Source organism: Crocodylus siamensis, chromosome 1, assembly GCF_052110815.1.
Source record: "Crocodylus siamensis isolate JL-2025a chromosome 1, ASM5211081v1, whole genome shotgun sequence".
NCBI lineage: Eukaryota > Metazoa > Chordata > Crocodylia > Crocodylidae > Crocodylus > Crocodylus siamensis.
Genome location: NC_143395.1, coordinates 229,083,464 through 229,104,063, shown reverse-complemented (window position 1 = coordinate 229,104,063; position 20,600 = coordinate 229,083,464). Strand labels below are relative to the sequence as shown.

At 41.0% G+C, this 20,600-nt stretch overlaps 1 protein-coding gene across 18 annotated transcripts in view; it reads right to left on the bottom strand.

Moving 5' to 3' along the window:
- Positions 1–20,600, bottom strand: part of ABI3BP (ABI family member 3 binding protein) — a 283,667-nt gene that overhangs the window by 216,614 nt on the left and 46,453 nt on the right. For all 18 annotated transcript variants that reach the window (XM_090058607.1, XM_090058684.1, XM_090058655.1 and 15 more), the window contains exon 3: positions 4,059–4,124. In XM_090058607.1, the coding sequence (XP_089914733.1) occupies positions 4,059–4,124 (66 nt within the window). The remainder of the gene's footprint in view (positions 1–4,058; positions 4,125–20,600) is intronic.

The window sequence follows — 20,600 nt, the reverse complement described above, 5'->3', positions numbered from 1 at the left end:
CTGTTTAATATCTTAATAAATTATTTGGATGATATTATTGAATGCATGCTTAATAAAGTTTTGAATGACACCAAATTAGGTGGAGTTGCAGATACTCTGAAAGGTAGGTCTAGGATCCAGAATTACCTGGATAAACTGGAAAAATGGTCCACAATCAATCAGATGAAATTCAATAACGGCAAGTGCAAATTCCTGCCCTTAGGACAGAAAAAAATGCATGCACAAATATGATTTGAGGAATTACTGGCTAGGCTGCAGCACTCCAAAGAAGGACCCAATGGGGTAGGAGCTCGATTGCAGCAAGAGACAGAGAAGAGGAAATATAGAGGACTAGTCTGCCCACAGCCCAGGAGGGGCAGAGAAAGGGCCAGTAAGCCTGCAAGCCTAGAGGGCCAGAGGTCGGGGCAGGAGCCCATAGACTGAGAAAGGTAGAACAGGGAGACAGAGCCCATAGCCCAGAGGTGGGCAGAGTTTGGGGCCAGAGGGCCCACAGCCTGAGAGAAGGGATGAAGCCCAAGGAGCCAGGCCTAGTGCAGTGGATCTAGGCTAGAGGGAGTAGCCAGATCAGCGGAGGCAGAAATTGGGAAGGCTGAGGCTCCAACAAGGGAGCAGAGGCCTAAGGTGGCCTGCTGGTGTGGGGCAAGATACCCACTTAAATGATGACTGGAAACACCTGATAGGCATGGGTACAGCAGTAAGGGAGATTCAGAGGCTATGATTAGCCCTTAGGGGGATAAGCAGTGACACTGATACTAATGAGGAGATCTGATTTGGGAAGCCTTGGGGCAGCCTCCCTTTTCTGAAATGATCATTTCAACAAGGTGTGGCAGTGAGGAGAAGGGGAGATTGCCCAAATACAGCCAGGGAAATAAGGACTGAGAGAGATCCAGGGGCATTATGGCCACCCCGGGCTAGGACCCTGTTACATATCTATATTAGTTAAGGTTAACAAAGCTGTATGTGGGAGAATGGTTCAGACAAATCATTTAGTGAACTTGATCTAATAAAAATTTCCCATGACTGAAGAAGCTAATGAAGTTAATAATCCTCAACTGTTGCTTTAGGCAGTTTAATTTTTTAATGCAATATCTTAACAGCAATCAGTTATCTTATCTTTTAATGTGCCTCTACTGAATTAAAATATTGCTTCATGCCTGCAAGTGAGGGTAGAGAAATTAGCTCCTCAAAGCCATAGATGGTTAGAAACGTTTCATTTGAGGATCTCAAATGCTTTAAAAATATTAATGAATTTTTCTTTCACTATACTGATTTTGGAAGCAGAGAGTTATCTACATATTAAGAGGAGGAAGTAAAGTGCTAATAGCATAAATGACTTGCTAATGATCACACAGGAAAAGAACTCAAAACTTCTTAACACCACACTTATGGCTTTTCCCTTCTGCAGGATGTATTAGGGAGGTTAGTAGATTCATAGATGTTAGGGTCGGAAGGGACCTCAATAGATCATCGAGTCCGACCCCCTGCATAGATAGGAAAGAGTGGTGGGTTCAGAAGACCCCAGCCAGATGCCCATCCAACCTCCTCTTGAAGACCCCCAGGGTAAGGAAGAGCACCACCTCCCTTGGGAGCCCATTCCAGATTTTGGCCACTCTAACTGTGAAGAAGTTCTTCCAAATGTCCAGTCTAAATCTGCTCTCTGCTAGCTTATGGCCATTATTTCTTGGGACCCCCAGGGGCGCCTTGGTGAGTAGAGCCTCACCAATTCCCTTCTGCACCCCCGTGATGAATTTATAGGCAGCCACCAGGTCACCTCTCAGCCTTCTCTTGCGGAGGCTGAAGAGGTCCAGGTGCCCTAGTCTCTCCTTGTAGGGCTTGGCCTGCAAGCCCTTAACCATAGGAGTGGCCCTCCTCTGGACCCTCTCCAGGTTATCCACATCCCTCTTGAAGTGTGGCGCCCAAAACTGCACACAGTACTCTAACTGCAGTCTGACCAGCGCTCAATAGAGGGGAAATATCACCTCCTTGATTCTGTTTGTCATGCATCTGCTGATGCATGATAAAGTGCCATTAGCTTTTCTGATGACTTTGTCACACTGATGACTCATGTTCATCTTGGAGTCCACTAGGACTCCAAGATCCCTTTCTGCTTCCGTGCTACCAAGCAGGTTATTTCCTAGGCAGTAGGTGTGCTGGACATTTTTCCTCCCTAGGTGCAGCACTTTGCATTTCTCCTTGTTAAATCGCATTCTGTTGTTTTCTGCCCATTTGCCCAACCTGTCCAGGTCTTCCTGTAGTTGTTCCTCCAGTGTGTCCACTTCTCCCCACAGTTTTGTATCATCTGCAAACTTGGACAGAATACACTTCACTCTTTCGTCCAAGTCACTGATGGAGACATTGAAGAGTATCAGTCCAAGGACTGAGGCCTGCGGGACCCCACTACCCGCCCCCTTCCAGGTCAATACCGATCCATCCACTGCCACTCTCTGGGTACGACCCTCTAGCCAATTTGCCACCCACCAGACTGTGCAATCATTCAATTTGTTCACCAGTATGGGGTAGGATACCATATCGAAGGCCTTCCTGAAGTCTAAGTAAATGATGACAACCCTGCTCCTGTGTCAAGGTGTTTTGTAACCTGGTCATAAAAAGAGACTAGATTAGTCAGGCATGATTTACCTGCTACGAACCCGTGCTGGTTTCCCCTCAGCATAATTTTTCCTGCTGGGCTGTCATATATATGAGCCTTAATAATCTTTTCAAAGACTTAACCAAGGATGGAGGTGAGACTGACTGGCCTGTAGTTGCCTGGATCCTCCTTCCTCCCCTTCTTGAAAATAGGGACCACATTGGCCCTCTTCCAGTCTTCCGGGACCTGACCCATGTGCCACAAGTGCTCAAATATTCTTGCCAGTGGTTATGCAATGACATCAGCCAGTGCCTTCAGTACCCCCGGATGGAGCTCATCCGGGCCTGCCGACTTAAACACGTCCAGTCTTTCCAAGTGACTCTACAACATCTCAGGGTCAACATTTGGTAGTTTGGCACCCAGCTGTTGCCTCTCTACAATCCCATTGTGAGACTTGTCTTGCCCCTTGCTTAGGAACACTGAGGCAAAGAACTCACTGAGGAGTTCAGCCTTGTCTGTCACCAGTTGCTTTTGCCCATTCAGTAGTGGTCCTATACCGCCCTGGGCCTTCCTTTTACTCTCTATATATCTGAAAAACAATTTTTTGCTATCCTTAACTTGGGATGCCACCCTGAGCGCTCTGATAATGTGTATAAAGTCCTTCCATTAAGGCATGAATTTCATTCAAGTTTCTAAAGAGCATTTTGGGACAGGCTCTATCCCCTGCACACAGAGGCTGGACCTGGCTGGGAGCAGGCCCTGTGTGGCAGCCCCTGGGCTCTGCCAGCCCACTCTGCATGGCCACTTTGCCCCTGCTACTGGCTGCTGCGGCCACTGCCAAGGCCTGGAGTGTGCATGGCAGCCTCAGGCAGCTGCCAGCAGCAAAGGCAGATGCCATGTGTTGGGGGTTGCTTGTGCCAAGATGGAGTACTTTACATTTCTTGACGTTGAACTTCATCAGGTTCTGATCCACCCAACTCGCTAGCCTGTCTAGGTCCACCTGTATCTGTAGCCTGTTTTCAAGAGTGACCACGCTTCCCCATAACTTGGGGATCATAGATCCTCCCATGTTTAAATCAGTATAGTTCAAAGCAAAATTATTGTTTATAACTGAGCATCAACATTAAACCAACCAAGACAACTTTTTCCTACACACTTTTGGTCTGCATATTCTAAAAAAAGGAAACTTAGTATTTTAAATCTCACATTTTTTATCCAAGAAGTCAGTATAAGACCCTTCATGTATTACATCTGTGTGTTTTAAGATATCTATATAGATCTATATCTATATATTTTTAACCAAAGCACTACCTAGATATGTATACTTAAAATTTTATTTTAAATTACTCAAATGTGGATTTGGCTACCTCACTTGGAGACTCACTCTTTAAAATATGACCCTTTCAGTTCCATTACATAAACAACATTGTCTTTATTTGACATTGAAAGAGGCATGGCAATATTACATTACCTGAGCAGGTTTTCTTATTTGAAGTGCGTGCAGGTCGCACTACAATCAAGTACCTTGGCTCTGCATCTAGAAATAAAAAACCTATAATTAGTATGAATTTACAGTTTTTAAAAGTCAATCAATTTATTATTCATGGTGAACAGTTGAGCACATTCAATTCTTGTTTAATAATTTATTACAATCTGTGGGCACATTTATCTTATGATTTATTCATTGAGTATCTAGAAACATCTGAAACACCATCAGAAAGATTTTAATAAAAGACATGTCCCTGCCGTTATGCAGCTATGATCACATCAGTATAAGTATCCATATGGAAATTATTATTAAACAATAGGAGTGTCCAGAAAGGGACATGTATTACTATAATTCTAATGATATTGTTACACTCATAGCCGTAATGGGGAATTTCATCACATGAACAGCTCTTGATACATCAATAACCACTCCAGTTTGGAACACTATAGCAGCAGGTAAAAGCTTTTGTATTAGCCATTATATAGTTCACATTGCCATAGTATCTGAGGAGGCTCATCTACAATAGAGCCTCTGTTACTATAGCCATGCTAGTGTTGCTATGTTGGCAGAGCCCCCTTATGAAAATGCAGCATCTAACAGCAAGGAGTACCTTTTCTGCTTGCATGGACATAAAAGACATACAGTAAGTGGACAACAGTATTTTTCTGTTGGCAGGCTATGTTGGGATCGTTATGTTGGCCAGAAGCAGGGAAAGATTGCAGTCTGTATCCATCATAAGAACCTGGCTAAACTTTATAAAATAGAACAAGCCTGAATGCCGCCTCCCCATAAAATTCCTGGTGCTGCTTTATAAGGAGGACTTCCTGTGCCAGGGTTTTACAGACATTAAGACGGTATCAAACTGATAACAATTAACTACAAAATAGCTCATATTCAGCCATTACCCTACCCCCGGTATAAAAATACCCCTAATCACTGACACCAACTACCAGCTGTCCTATTGGTAGTCTTCATGTTTTCCCTTTTCCTCTGCTATGAGTCACATAGCAGAAGTGGAATATTTTTATGATGATTCTGCCCATTCCTTATTAAAATGTATGATGCAGAAATCTACAGTGATGTTCCATATCCCTTCATGAACACAGCTGTAAACTGCAATGGTCTTAACTATGACAATGCTGCTCTGAAACTTTTCTTTAAATGAGATGCTGCTGAATTCTATTTAACAACCATGAACATTTAAGAAAAAGAGAATGACCCAAAACTTCAATACAGCAATACTGCATAATAATTTTTACTTCTTCTTATTTTGTGACTTTAATTTTTCCAGTAATGTTTCTTCTACCTTTTCTGTTGCATGTGTCAAGGAGTGAAGTTAGCTAAACCACAGCCACCCCAGCTAATTAGTGCCATAATATTCAGACCATGAAACAATAAGGTCAATATATCTCTAACAGGGGTATGGGATATGGGAGAAAAAAGATTGTGAAAAGTTAGGGAGAAACTTGTCACAATGCAGTGCACACAAATAATTGTACAACGTTGTTCAGAGGAGAAAAGCACTTTGCTAATCTCATCAGAAGTATGAAATTCAAACACACTATTAGATCTCATGAAATAGCCAATTATCTAACTATTCTACTTACACTAGAAATTACTTTCTCTGAATATTTTTCCTTGTAGCTTCACTAGAACAAATACTTTAGTCACATGTAAGTCCATAGTTCCCCCCACAGCTATTCAGAAGTTTCTGGTCCCATAGAAAATTCAAGTGGCAGAAGATTAGAATTCAGAGAATGACACATAATTTTTAAAGGATGCATTTAATTATGTAGACAGATACTCCTTAAACCTATAAAATAATTTCAATGATCACAGTAATCATGTGTGTATCTCCCAGAAAATAATTTGATTTTTCATCTTTAGTTTAATTTTGTACTATGTATAGCCTGTTACAAAATTACATCTTCCTTGAAGTTTTCCTGTAGCAGTCAGCTTCTCAATAAATAGTTGTTTTAGTCTGCACTGTAGCATTACTAATGTAGACAAAGGTACCACAATGCTGGGCAGAGTATAATCTGCAGAGTGATAATATAGCATTGTATGTATTCATGACCCTTGGGTTATAAATGCCTGGGAATAAAATGTGTTTGTTCTAATCTCTACTTGTCTGCTGACTCCTTTGGTGAATGTGGGCAAATAATTTGGAATACGACTCAGGTTCCATGCCCCTACAATGAAATAAATATGATAGTTACCTGCCTCAAAAGGATTTTGGAGGTTTAGTTGGTGAAGTACCATGATAATTTTGGACAGAGGCATTATACAAGTGAAATTAATGCTGTTATAAACTTCCTCTGAGTATTATGTTCTATGCCAGGGGTCAGCAATGTTTTTGGGCAGAGTGCCAAAAGCACCCACAACCTTGACCTGTAAGAAGTTGGGGTGCCAAGGGCAGATGGTGAGGGAGCCATAAGCACCAGTCCTTATTATGGTAGCACAGCCGCGGCCCCTTCCTTGCCATCTGCCCTGAGGCACAAGTGCCAAGCAAAATGCCTTTGCACACAGCCTGGCATCTGTGCCAGGGGTAGCCTACCCTGTTCTATGCATTGGTATAGCATTCAGCACAACAGGCACCTCGGGAAATGAGAATCTTGGGTACTGTTATGATAGAAAAAATACTTAGGTGACAGCAAACTTACACTTAGCAAAATTCTGCTCTAGTGGAGTTGTCTGGGTGCCAGCCAATTGTACGCCCACCACACTTTCCAATATTTACATATCTTTTAAATTTAACCTTGGGGTTTTTCTCAGAAGAAACACTCCTAAAAATTCTTGTCAAGTTTTTCTCTTTCAATGCAAGATTTGCCATCTCGATCTTTGTTCCAATTTAAACTTTCCATTTTTGGCCTGGGAATGAATGTACAACTTGCTGTAAAAAGCCAGGCATCCTTTGTTTAAAAAAAGATTTAAAAGTAAATCACGTGGCTAATGGCCGGCTAAATAAAAGCTAAGGTTTCTGAATAGTTGAGAAGTTTGGGTTTCACATTTAGCCCTGCTAGAATAGCATTCCAGTTCCATAAGGCAGGAGTTGCAAATACAGCTGCAGCTGTTTCAGAGTCAGAGTCATTTGTTGGCTGCATGTGTTGATGGAGGACCAGCTTGTAAATCCTGTGGAAATATTGTCCTTCATAGGAAACCATGAAATGGAGCAAATCAAGCTTCACGGTTATTTTTACACAAGGGCTAACAAGTTTTCAGTACACTTGATACAATCTGGAAGAGCACAAACTCATGTGGTGAGAGGCCAGAAGTTCAAATGATGTTTCTGGCACTGAGCACCAGATAACTTCACCCCGCAGCTTAGAATAATACACTATTTGATTAAAACAATGTTGAGATGGTGATGATCATTACAGTTTGGGGAAATTTAGTTGAACTGACAAAAACCCATAATATAGGTATACTCAAACAATGTTGACCCTCGCTTTTACATTGGTTTAGCCTACCTCTAACTTAAACTGCACCAAGTGAGGAATATACCAGTTTAAATGCATCTGCAATGATGGTTGCGTTGATTTTACTGCATTGATTGTAAGCCTATGTTAGTGTTGTGGCACAAATGAGGAAATACAGAAGCAGTTAAAATTAAACAATGGCTGACACTGCTCTAATCATCCCTTAATTTGAAACACATTTTTGACTTTTTAAGATTTTTAGAAAGAGGACAGTTTGCAGCACACTCTGCAGTATGCTGTCTTTATCCAGGCTCAAAGCTGTTTGCAACCATTAAACACCACAATATCTATCCCTCTAGGATAGGTATTAGGGATTTTTCAGAGGAGTAAACATAGATAAGAGAAATTAAGGCCTTATATTTTTCAGAATTTTATACTTATGCTGGTGCCCAACTTTAGATCCCTATGCCTGAATTTTCCAAGAGCTGATTATTAACAGTTCCCACTAAAGTTTACTGGAGTGATGAGTTTTCAACACCTTTTAAACAATCAGGTCGGATACTGGACACCCAAAATGAATGGGCACTTGAAAAAGTAAGCCTGAATGACCTCCCCAAAATCAGATCAATAGCATCAAAGCAAGAAGCAGAGTAATGGTTCTGACTCACAGGATCCAGCTTGCTACAATACAGACCACCTATGCAAGTTACAACCTATAGCTAACATTTTCAGCTCCGTAATTAGCAACATAAATTACTGTCTTGATTTTCAAAAGTGTGAGAACCAAATCTGAGAGTGGTGGACATTCAGAACCTGTAGAAATCTAGCTACGTTTGCATTAGTGCCTACAAAAATGGACTGAGATATCTGACATGGAAGTATTGATGTGGTCTTCCCATGCTCCACATCTAATCCTCAACTGGAAATTAAAATGCATTTGTGAGATTGTGTGGCCTTTTAATGTCGCATAAAATTGACTCTTGAAGAAACGCAAACTTGATTCCAGATCTTGCCTCATTTTTTTTTTTAATTTGGCTCATGAAATGTGCATGGTACTTCTCAGAATGCACTAAGATTGCACTAAACAGCATGCATTTTCATTTTTAAATGCCTACTGGCTGCTTGATAGATGTTATCTAGACTGTTGGAAGTTGATAGTGTTACCCTGCCTTTTCCACAAGTGATTCAAGTTAATCCTTTGGGAGGAGTTGGGGGGAGGTGTCCTCTTACCTAAGCCTTGGGCAGGAAAAACTTTGTTTAAATTTGAGAAAAAATGATGTGGTCCAACTCTGAGAACACCTGTGTGGCCACCTGTGTTACCACAAAGCAGGAGGGATTTAAAATCAGGGAGAGTAAACTTCTCCCTCCACACATTTCAGAATAATTCAGATAAATATTCAGGACTGATGTTTATCACATTGTTCATTGTATCAGGTGTTTGTGTTCTATATTTGAAATCTGTTCCCAGCAGAAATATTGTATGTTGGGCGTTGGTTGCTAACTCATCTTGTGGATTGGCAAGAATACAGCATATCCACATTTTCCACCGAACTCATAATTTGCTCTATAACAGCATCTTTAAACGGACTTTTTTCTAGTGTAATAGACAAAACTAAGAAGCACTCATTGTCTGAGGTTCAGATCGTAATATTAAACTAAATTGAAATCAATTATGCGTTAAAATGTGTTCATTATTGTTAAGGGAATGATTTAGAATCTGGAATGATTTCACCAGACAGCACAGTTTACATAGTGGTGTAGACTCAAACTAAGATTTGATTCAAAACAGAGCTAATACATATATTTTAATGCAAAAATATGCTTTGAGTTTCTGAATTAGAAGTTATTTTCCAGCTTAGCAGAAGAACTGTAATTATTTGTACTGTATAAAGCATCCAAGCATCACACACATAACGAATAACATATTCCCTTAAAATACCTCTGTGAGACAAGGAGATATTATTTATCGTATACATGGGAAAGCTGATACAAAGAAAAGCGGAGTACTTGCTCCATGTCACAGAGGGGCCGGGTCCACATAAGTAGGGGCATGCCCACAAACAGTAGCAGCACAAATCTGTCTTTGCATTTGTCCTGGCACTTGCCACTTTGGCATGGGTTGCACAGTTTTTTTTTCCCAGGACTTTTTTTTTTTTTTGCTACTGGGATTTCCCAGTAGCAAATTTTGGCCTGGAGCTGCAAATTAGCAGCACTGTGCACTGATTAATGTGCAACTTGTGCAGTTTGTGGTGCTGCAAATTGATTTGCAGAGTCACAAACCACACATGCCTTCAGATCTGGATCTAGCCAGGGAGTCTATTGCAGGTTTAGTTCTTGATTCCCAGTTAATTTATTTTCCCTCCCATTTTGGTGAGAAGGTCAGTAAGTCTTTATGCTGATTAAATAGTAGGTTTGCAGTCCCCAAAAGCATGGACCTCAGTGACAGTTTTTAGAATATTTTTACCATGTGGAAAAATGAACATCACTCTGAGACCAGCCCCTTATCTCGCAGGGCCTGAATAACCAGTCAATGGACAGAGAGAACTCTAACATACTGCCCTACTGTAGCAAGACTCTGTCATCCCTAGTATACACCTATGGATGAAGCCTGCAATTCAGTAATCTATCTTGCTTACATAAATTATATGAATGGCTAATAAGAAACAGCAAGCTAATTGTTTTGCTCTTTAAGGACTGCTCTCTAGCTCAAGCAGTATTATAATGAGGAGGAGGAGGAGCAGGAAGAGAAGGTAACTGGAAAAGGAGCCCCAGTTGCCAACCCCGGGGGGGGGGAAGGAGCGCCAAAATAGCAGCAGTGTAGCCAATGATGCCATTTCCACCATACCTCTGAGTTCAAGGCCTATTTTACCCCAGATTCTTGTGCAAAAATAATAGCGACTTTTGTTGGTCTGTTGAAGTAACTATTGTGACTGAAAAAACAGAACATTAAAGGATATTAACTTTTTAGGAAAGACAGAGATAGAGGCAAAAGTGTGAGAGGGCAAAAAATGAGGGATAACCCAGACAAAACAGAATCTGTTTACATTATTATCACGGTCAGGAAGGATGCTAAAAAATGCTTTGTTGGGACTTTGCTGTAGGCCCTTAGGGATAGATTTTGACATAGACATGTGTCCATCAAATTGGACATATAGTACTAGCTTACTGTTTTCAGTACTGAGAGAAATGATTCCAAAAATTGTATCCTAATGGGAAACTTAGCTCCGCAGATACAGAATGCATAGCAAATGTTACTACAATCCTGATATTCTTGAAGACAATAGCAGACAAATTTCTGAACTGAATAGCTGTTAAATCAATGAGAGAGGGATACTATTTTAGACCTTGGTTTTGGTAAGTAGTCAAGATGCTATAAACGAAAAGGGAATGATAAATACAAGTAGGTCTGTAACCAATTCTGAGGCAATTGATTTATACTCAATTTCAAAAGGGCCTAGTTTTGTCAATTAAAAAAAAAAAAAAAAAACTAGTTAGGAAAGTCGACTGGCCTGAAGAGTTCAGGGACCTGAATGTAAAGGGAGCTTGGAGTTTCTTCATGTCAAAGGTGCTAGCATTATCATGAATCTTTCTTAAGAAAGCAGAACAATTAGTAGAAAGGGTCTCTAGACTTAAGTGGACAAAGAACCACTTCAAGATGTAAACAGGGTTGATCACAGACCGATGAAAATCTTAGAGGTCAGGAAATGCAGAGTGATAGTAAGAACCACCAAAGATAAAAAATCCATTAATTTACACAGGTTACTAAAGCAAACAGCATGAGATTCCCCAGGCATATCAATGAAAAGAACCACAACAGACGTGGAAGCAAGACTTAATGAGCCAAATGCACTGAAGTAGGAGAGAATACATATGCTCCCAGAGTTCTGTAACAAGTGATGCATGCAATTGCAGGTCCGGCAGGAAGGATCTTTAACGATTCGTTAAGAAGGTGTGGGTGATACCGCATAAGTAGAGGAAAAAATACAATACACATAAGAAGGGTGAAAAAGAAAGATATGGGTAAATACAGGTGTGTTACCTAAAAGAAAGGCTGAAAAAATAAGATTATTTAGTCTGGAAAAGAGAAGACAGGGGGATTTGATAACAGTCTTCAAAAAACCTGAAGGGTGATTCTAAAGAGAATGGAGATGGGCTCTTTGTGGCTCTAGGGGACTCTAGGACTAGGAGCAATGGCCTCAAACTTCAGTAGAGAGAATCTAGGTTTGAGATTGGGAAGAGCTTTCTGACTATGAGAGTAGTCAAGCATTGGAACAGGCTACCTAGAGAAGTTGTGGAATCTCCACCATTGGACATTTTCAAAAGCAGATTAGACAGACTCATAGCTGAGATGGATTAGTCAGAAATTATCCTGCCTTCACCAGAGAGCTGGACTAGATGAGTTCCCTTCCAGCCCTACTTTCCTATGATCCTATATGGACATTAATAGCATGCAGATTTTGAGAACAAATTTTCAAGGAGAGCCATAAAGGTAAATGGAAAATGAGATAAAATGGCAAAGGAGTTCATATCAGACTAACTTGATACTGATAGCTTTCTTTGATAAAATAACTTGCTTTTCTAAATGTGGTTAACCTCATGTATTTGGACCTCAGTAAATCATTTGATACTGCTGTTGGGATTCATGACCCAGATACTTTGTTCTGGGTAGACCCAAACCCTCAGACTAACTATAACCTTTCCACTCAATAATAAATGAATTTTATTGATACATAGTGATAGCAGGTAAGAATAATACAAGCAGTTCTATATCTATCAGTCCCAGGGAAGTCACAAGAGTCAAGGTACGTCTGGCCAGAATGTGAGCTTCACTCTGAGGGTCTCTCTTGAATGTCAAATGTCAGCAGTTTGGAGGTTGGAAGCCAAGGCTTACATCTGGACCCCCCACCCCGCCCCAGCAAGGTGAATGAGACAAGCTGGTGGTGAGCCCTCTGCCCGTGGTGCCTCAGGTTCTCCTCTCAGGGACCCTTTCTTGCTCTAAAATCCCTTCTTTTGTATTCTTCTCCCCTCCTGATGACTCTTCATTCAGGGGCATAGCTGACTGGTCTTACTGTGGTCGTCATACTGTCCATGTTCTGTCCTGTCAGCATATTCCTTTGTTTCACAAGCCCATTACATGCACACATTTTAATTTGGGCTTTTCTGGTCTTCTCTTAATTCGGTCTGTTCTCCCAAACTGGAAATCTCAAGGGAACTGCACTTGGGCACAGGGTGCCTCAGCATGAGAACTGGCTGCTGGCCAGACCTACACTGAGGAACCCTGTGCCCCAGTCAGCACCCCCTGCAGCACATGGAGCAGCAAAACAAGTTGTGCCACTACTATTTGTGCTGCTGCAAATGCACGCCCCTGCTTGTGTGGATGTGGCCCCTGCTGTCATACTGTGGCCTCATTATACATAGTATAGTGAATGACTGTGATGTAAACATTTCTGAACAGGCATAACTGGTTCTTATACATTAATCTTTTTTGTGCAATATACCTTCAAATTGACAATATTATTTTTAGCTATTTTCAAATCACTCTCAGAGTGCATAAACTTAATTCAGAATGGTAACATTTTAGACACCTTTGTAATAATGAGGCATAGTTGTATAGTACCAAAATAACCTACAGGAGATGAATAACATGAACAAGACTTCATGGAAGAAGTCGTGTGGAATGTCATCAGTTCTGAATACTTGTTCTTGCTACCTCTGTTTTCCTGATTTTTTTTCAGGCAATCTTAAGTTGTTAGTGCTCACAGATACAACAATAATCAGCTTCATGCTTTTATGTTGTACTGGGAACCCGGGGAACTCTCAATTTGGAACTCAGCCAGTGACTCAATTTAAAACTGTCTCTGAAAACTGCTCTAAGTTGCTTCCCTCTATAATAGCCCTTCAGGAACTACTTTAGCTGCCAGAAAAGCACCAGCAGAAAATGGTATTCTAAACATCACCTTTTCCCCACTATTCATATTCACTGTACTACCTATTCCAGGATGGCACAGAGTTGTATGGTTTCATACTATCCAGAGAGCCTTTAACACTGTTTTTTCCATCTGCTTTATGGCACCACAATAATACTTAGTAGCTGAAGGGTGGGCAGGGAATCTAGGTGTTCATAGATAAAATCCTGGCACCACTGAAGTCAACAGGAGTTTTGTCAAAGGGTCAAGATTTCACACAAAGGTTTATATCCAAAATTTAGTTTTTATTAAAATAAAAGATGGACAGGGACACACGGAGAGGAGATATCACATAAATCCACTAACACTGATAATACATAATAGAAACAAGCTAAATTATCAATTTTCAATTTAAACAAACAAACAAACACAATTTCCTCTTCCATATTTATTTAGATTAATACATAATAAAGTGGCACCTATCCCAAACTCCGGTTAGTTCTGACAGTTCTTAAACACAGTAAAACTAGTAGACATACTTCATCCAAACAAGAAATTAAACCAACATTAACAATTTGAAAGACTGCCATCCTAAACCATCTTTCTGCCCCCAGAAGTATAATAAATTAATTAAATGTCTACCACCAGATTCCTGTTGCAAAGGGATGCTTGCTCAACTGCAAATATGTAAGAGCTAGGACATCAGGTCATAAGGATTGCCATTGAGTCAGGCCATTAGTGTACCAGTATCCTGTCTCTCACAGTGTCAGAGTGGATGGCGAGGAGGGGTAAATGGTGTGTCCAGAATTTTCCACCTTTTGTCCTTCTCCTGCTGGATCCAGCATTCAGAGGTTTAGGAAATTCTGATTTAGAGGCTGAGCCCCTATCTAAATATCTAACAAGAGACCTTTCCTACATGAATTTGTCCAGTTCCCTATTGAACTGGGCTAATCTATCAGCCTCCACAACATCTTGTGGCAATGAGTTCCACTAACCAGAAGCACAAGTTTTTGTATGTTTGACTATACATACAGATATAAATGCATGAACCCTTTCTTGAGCTACAAAGGCAAATCGAGTATGTATAAGTGAGCATCAAGGGGTATAGGTGCATAGTGAAAAAGCTCAGATGCTTTTGCACAGAGAACTTTGAAAGGAAATCATTCACAACACAAGAGGAATAAGTATCAGCCAGTTGTAGAAATTTGTACCAAGACTGCAAATTGCCACAATGTAATTGGCACTATTTTAGCTTCATCTTCAAGAGAGCTTACCAATGGACAGTGACACAGGCATCAAGTAGGCATCAAGATCTAGCAATTCAACCCATATATCATGTTTACAAGCATTATAAACTCTGTGCCCCGTTGCCATTTATGCGTTGCATTAACCTTTTACAGCACTATTTTCCTGTGAAAATTAATAGTGCCTGGGGGGAGAAATCCCTTGAAAAAAATTGCATAGTTGTAGTTTCCCACTTTGGACTATCAATAATGTAACTCACAGCCTCATGTTTTTTCACTCTTAAAAACTGTATTCTACAGGATAAGACCATACTTGCATAACTAAGGTAGGAGAAGCAATCAGAAATTAAGTATGAGTATCTGTGCAAAGATCCATACATCTAGTATCTGCCTCCAGACAGCATTTAATTTTCCTGTTTGGATGCCTGTGTCTTTTCTAATAAGATTCCAAAAAATCATAAATGAAGGATCTCTAGTGAACTATACAAACCTCATTCAAGTTCAGTTTGTAAATTTATAATGACAACTAGGGCTTACAAATCCATATGAAAAGGAGCTTTAAAAATGTGTGTCAGACATAGGAACAAACATTTTCTCGTGGTTTAATTTTTCTGCAAGCTTACAACAGAGACCAGACTTGAGTTCACTAGAGCTGGAAGTATATTTAAAGCCTTGGCTCTGATGAAACAACAACACTCTGATCTCAGAAAAACAAATTCTTCCCCTCCCCCTAAAATTTGGCAATAGTCCTGTACAACAAACTATAAGATGAAACCACTGCCAATACTTGGGAAATTACAAAATGAAAACAATAGATCCTTTCCCAGGAGTATATGAAAGCTCCAACTAAGCCTTGGTTCAATAACAGATTTCTGATTGAATATAAGCAGGTCTTCCCTGGAAAATGGGTTGTCTTTTATTACATGAACTAAAATACTAACAATACAGTCATCAATAAGTCTAAGACAATACAAAGCAGGCACGCCTACACAAGACACTACAGCAACGTAGCACTGGTGGGCACAAACTGTGATGCTGATGCTATGTCACTGTAGCAATGAGCTACAGCAACAGAGGTCATCGTTATGGCAATGCAGCATCTAAAAATAACTGTGCCGCTGGGAATGTGCAGTACCAAATGCACAGTCAACGGCACATGTAAGTTTGCCTGACATAAACATAGCAGCCACCATCTGCCAGAATCATAGATTCATAGATGCTAGGGTCGGAAGGGACCTCAATGGATCATTGAATCCCACCCTCTGCCAGTGGCAGGAAAAAGTGCTGGGGCTGTGTAACCCCAGCCAGGTTCTTGTCCAGTCTCTTCTTGAAGACCTCCAAAGTAGGGGAGAGCACTACCCTCTTTGGAAGCCCATTCCAGATTCTGGAAACCCTAACCGCGAAGAAGTTCTTTCTGATGTCCAACCTAAATCTACTGTCTATCAGCTTGTGGCCATTGTTTCTGGTTATTCCAAGAGATGCCCTGGTAAAGAGAGCATCTCCTATGATGAAGATATTGAACAGCACCGCCCAAAGACCAAGCCTTTGGGAGACCCCACTGCCAACATTTTTTGAGGTTGATATCGACCCGTCCACCACTACTCTCTGGGTACAACCCTTAAGCCAATTTGCCACCCACATGACAGTGTAATCGTCTATGAGACAGCTGTTCAATTTGTTTGTAAGAATAGGATGGGATACCATGTCGAAAGCCTTCTTGACAGCTACTTGGACTCCCACATCTAAGCATTTAGTCAGATAAAAGCTAAGAGAAAATGGGCAACACCTGAGTTTCCTATCCAGATTAGACAATACAACAAAAACATGGGCTAGACAGCGCTCACTAAATGGGGAATATTTCAATACTTATTTTGATCCTCATCATTCAGTGCATGGGTTTCATGCATCGACTAGCAAAATTCTGATCATTCTTAGTTGGCAATCTTCATCTGGAAGATGTTAGATGAATAGACTTTATGGCCAAAAGGGTCTAGTCTCTCTGGATCCTTTGCATGAGGAGTAGTAGAAGTTCACTGCTGCTTAGACTTTTTCTAGGATGCTTGCAGTACAAGGGAGCCAGATATTGAATAATACAATCCTTTTGCTGGGACTTGGTACTTCCTATCCAGCTTTCTTGAGGTCAAAGGAATGGATTATAAATCACCTTAGTAGGCTAGAAAAACCCTTTGTTTTTGGACCTGCAATCCCACCAAGTTGCTATTGGGTGAAGAATACCTAACAACTTATGCTGCCGTTCTTAAATTATCTCTGGTATATAATCAATAGTCTCAGCAGTTTTTATGAGGTGGTCTTAGAAGATGACACACATGCTGAGAGCAGAAAGAGGGTTAGCTATTTTGTTAGGCAATGAAGCCGTCAACCCTTGGAGGGGAAGGGTGTTGAGTCTGGTGAAGGTTGGTCTGCTGTGCTGAAGTTTTCCTTACCTTAGCTTAAAGTTGAGAAGGTTGTAAACCGGAATCAGCTGTATCCTCTTCCTTGAAGTGGGAGATTTTGTGTGCAATAAAAGTGACAATGGCTTCTTGAACCAGGTATTCACATCCCAAGGGAAGTAATACTGCTAAGGTTGAAAAAGGCTTTAAGCGGACAGACGCACAGGGAGCATCTACATGTGCAAATGCTCTGGTGTGGGTTTACTACATTACATGTTTACTCTGCATTACATTGGGCAGGCATCTACCTGTGCAGGGAAGTAGTCTGCTTCTCATGGCAGCAGTCTGTTCCTACCCCCATCATCCCTGCACTGGCCCCCTGCAGCAGCCGGGGTGGGGGAGGGGGGTCTAGGTTCACTTTGGGTGCCAGGCCAGGAGACTGCAGGGAGCACGGGGCCAGAAGACAACTGTCTTGTGGTGGGGGCTGAGACATTTTTCCCTGCCCCGAGGAGCTGCCTGCTGCCAAGGCAGGTTCTACCACTGGAGCCCAGTTTAAGACAATGTCCCCCTGCCTGGCAACAGGTAGCTCCCAGCCCCCACTCTATGACTGCTTGTGGAGCGGGTACTGGAAGATTCCTATCTCCCAATGCCAGCCCCATCATCATGGGGCTGGCACTGGGTGATGCTCATCTCCCAGCACCAGCTCCATAGTCACTTTATTGCGTAAGAATCTCCCAACCCTGTGACTGCGGAACTGGTGCTGGGAGATAAGCATCTCCCAGCCCTGATTCTGTAATTGTGATGATGGAGAAGGGGCTGCCTCAGCTCTAGTGGTGGAAGCAGGTAGCTCTGGGGGCAGAGAGCAATCTTCTGCCCCCTGCTGCTTAGTTGACTAGAAGCACACTTGCTCCCAGTTGGCTGTCTACATGTGCGCTACTGCACAGTACTTACTCTGAAATTACTGTACAGTAAGTATCTTCACATGTAGACAGTAACACTTACTGTGCAGTAATTTGCTCTAATCTCAAGTAAAGCATCTTGTGTGGACACACCCACAGGAAAGTAAAAAATTATCTACTTCCTCAAGGACTTCATTTCCCTTTGTGTGTGCTACTGGGAACTCGGTTCATTCTCTCTGGATCCCCAGTGAATAATGGGGTTAAGAGAACCCTCAGTACACTGCAGATGAGAACAACTGGGGATGCAGAGCTGTCTAGTGTTCTACATCTACCCAGTGCTGGTTACAGGTGGAGTTGGAGCTTGCAAGTGTTTGCAAGTGTAATTTATACTGGTTCTGCAAGTGAAATCAGTCATATCAACAAAAACACTTTTATGCTGGCATAACAGCATCCATGCTAGGGCTTCTGCCATTACACCAATATTAGAAAAATAACTCCCTAATGTATGACACTCTTCTGGCAGACCTGTTTCCTGAGCAGGAGTATGTCCTCAAACAAGCAAAGAATTATCTACCTTTCTCTTTGTGGACAGTAAAGGAGGACACTGTTTCTTTACAATATGCAGCTGGTCACTAGATTTAGTACAATCTAAACAGTTTGTATCATACATTTTATTAAACACTTTACACTTACTCATTTTTAGAGTACTACAACATGCCTGAATGACTGGAACTACTTGGTCCTCTATTGATTTAATGTGAATTAGAGACAATAAATGAAGTCCAAATATCACCAGGCTCGACACTCTTTTTTCATACCTTTGACAAGTCTACCCATTAAGCAACCTGCCAAAAAACCTAAATTGTCCTACCCAATATCTAGTCTGTCTTATTCAGCTCTGGGTCATCTGTCTGAAACTTGAAAAGGATACTCCATTATAATGGCCTATATATGATTATGAAGCAAGCAAGCAATTATGGACAAAGACCTCTTGTCCTCTCACTTTCTCTCTCGCACACACACACACACACACACACATACACACACGTACAGTAAGAAGTAGCCTAAAGTTCTACTCAAATACCTGATACACCAGTATTTTGGAAATGTTATATCAGTACACTGCATGTGTTACTATTCTCATTACATTTTTTTCTCAAAAGCAGGAGAATTCATTCATCTTAGTACTGTAACTGGACTGCAGACCATTGTAGTGCAATAAATTGCCATTATTTAAAAAAAACTCTCTGAACTCAATAATTTCATGCTGTTCATCTGATTTGGACACCTTTCAAAGAACACGACATGTTCTGCAAGATATGTGGAGCACATACTTCAATATAAACGTTGTAAAAAGAGTACAAAGCAGCATATATGAGAGCCAACCCTTCACCATCATTGTAAAACAATTACATTCCTGCCACTGGAAAGTTTTATAATGAGTGTGATGCTGAAAACTATTATGACAGTGAAGCAGTACTTTGAATCAAAGAATGTATACTATTCATCTTAGCTGCTTCTGTATACAACAGAACTTGAAGAATAACACAAAAAAGTATCACTGATACAACCTACTAGTCCCAGCCAACACTAGTTTCGTCATTATTTTACCTGTTGTGCTACAACTTACAAGCCCGTGACAGTGGGACACTAATGTGCAGTGCAAAACACTGATAGTTTCCTAAACCAACAAGCAAGGATTACTGTATTTGTTTTTATTAATAAAGTGTATGCCTAATTAAGGAAATTTAAAAAGAGGAAAATTAGTTTTCTTTCTTTCTCGTTTCTTTTCAACACTCTTGTTTTTCTTTCCCTTCCCTACCCCAGCTACCACAGCCCCCATCCCCTATTCATATATTCTGAGACAAGAAATATACATAATTGTAGAATCCATCATACATAATGTTGCAATGCTAGCCTATGACATACCACGACTTAATAGTTAACAAATATTAATAATTACCTCTACAATTGTATAGCCTTATTTCTACAAGTTGCTTATAGGAAATGGTCAGATATGAGAGTACATACTACGAACCCTTCAGTCTGTGAGAAAACTACATACCAAACATTGCTCTAGCAAGCATTTCAGAGCCATCCTTTTAAAAATGTAGAGAGAGGTAGTTAGCCATATTAGTCTGAAATCAGACAGGTGGCAGGGCAGGGTGGTACTTTAGAGCTGTGATTCTCAACCAGGGCGATGAGGTACCTGGGGGAGCCTTGAGATCATTTCAAGGGTGCCCCTGGGTGCCACATATTAGGTTTGCAAACATAATTCATAAAAGAAGCCTAGCGATTTCAAATAGGAATCCAGAGCGTCTCATAGCTAACAAGGGGGTCTTTGAGTTTAAAAACGTTGAGAACCACCACCATACTAGAGACTAACTTGTTCAGAAAGAGGCATAAGCTTTCACAGGAAATGGCCTACTTGGTCAGAGGCTATAAGTGGCTCTGAAGAGCACTTAAAAATGTGTTTGAAGTTCAGCAAGAATTCTGTCTTATCCATATATAGTCTGATTGTTCACATACTGTGGGTAATGCAGTGCATGGAGTTCCCAGACTTATTAAGTGAAGTTATAAAGAAACTCCACATAGAGCTTTGGGGATGGGAAGAGCATGTTAGGGAGGTGTAAACTGTTTTGGCTTGCTTTAAGGAAAAAAATGAA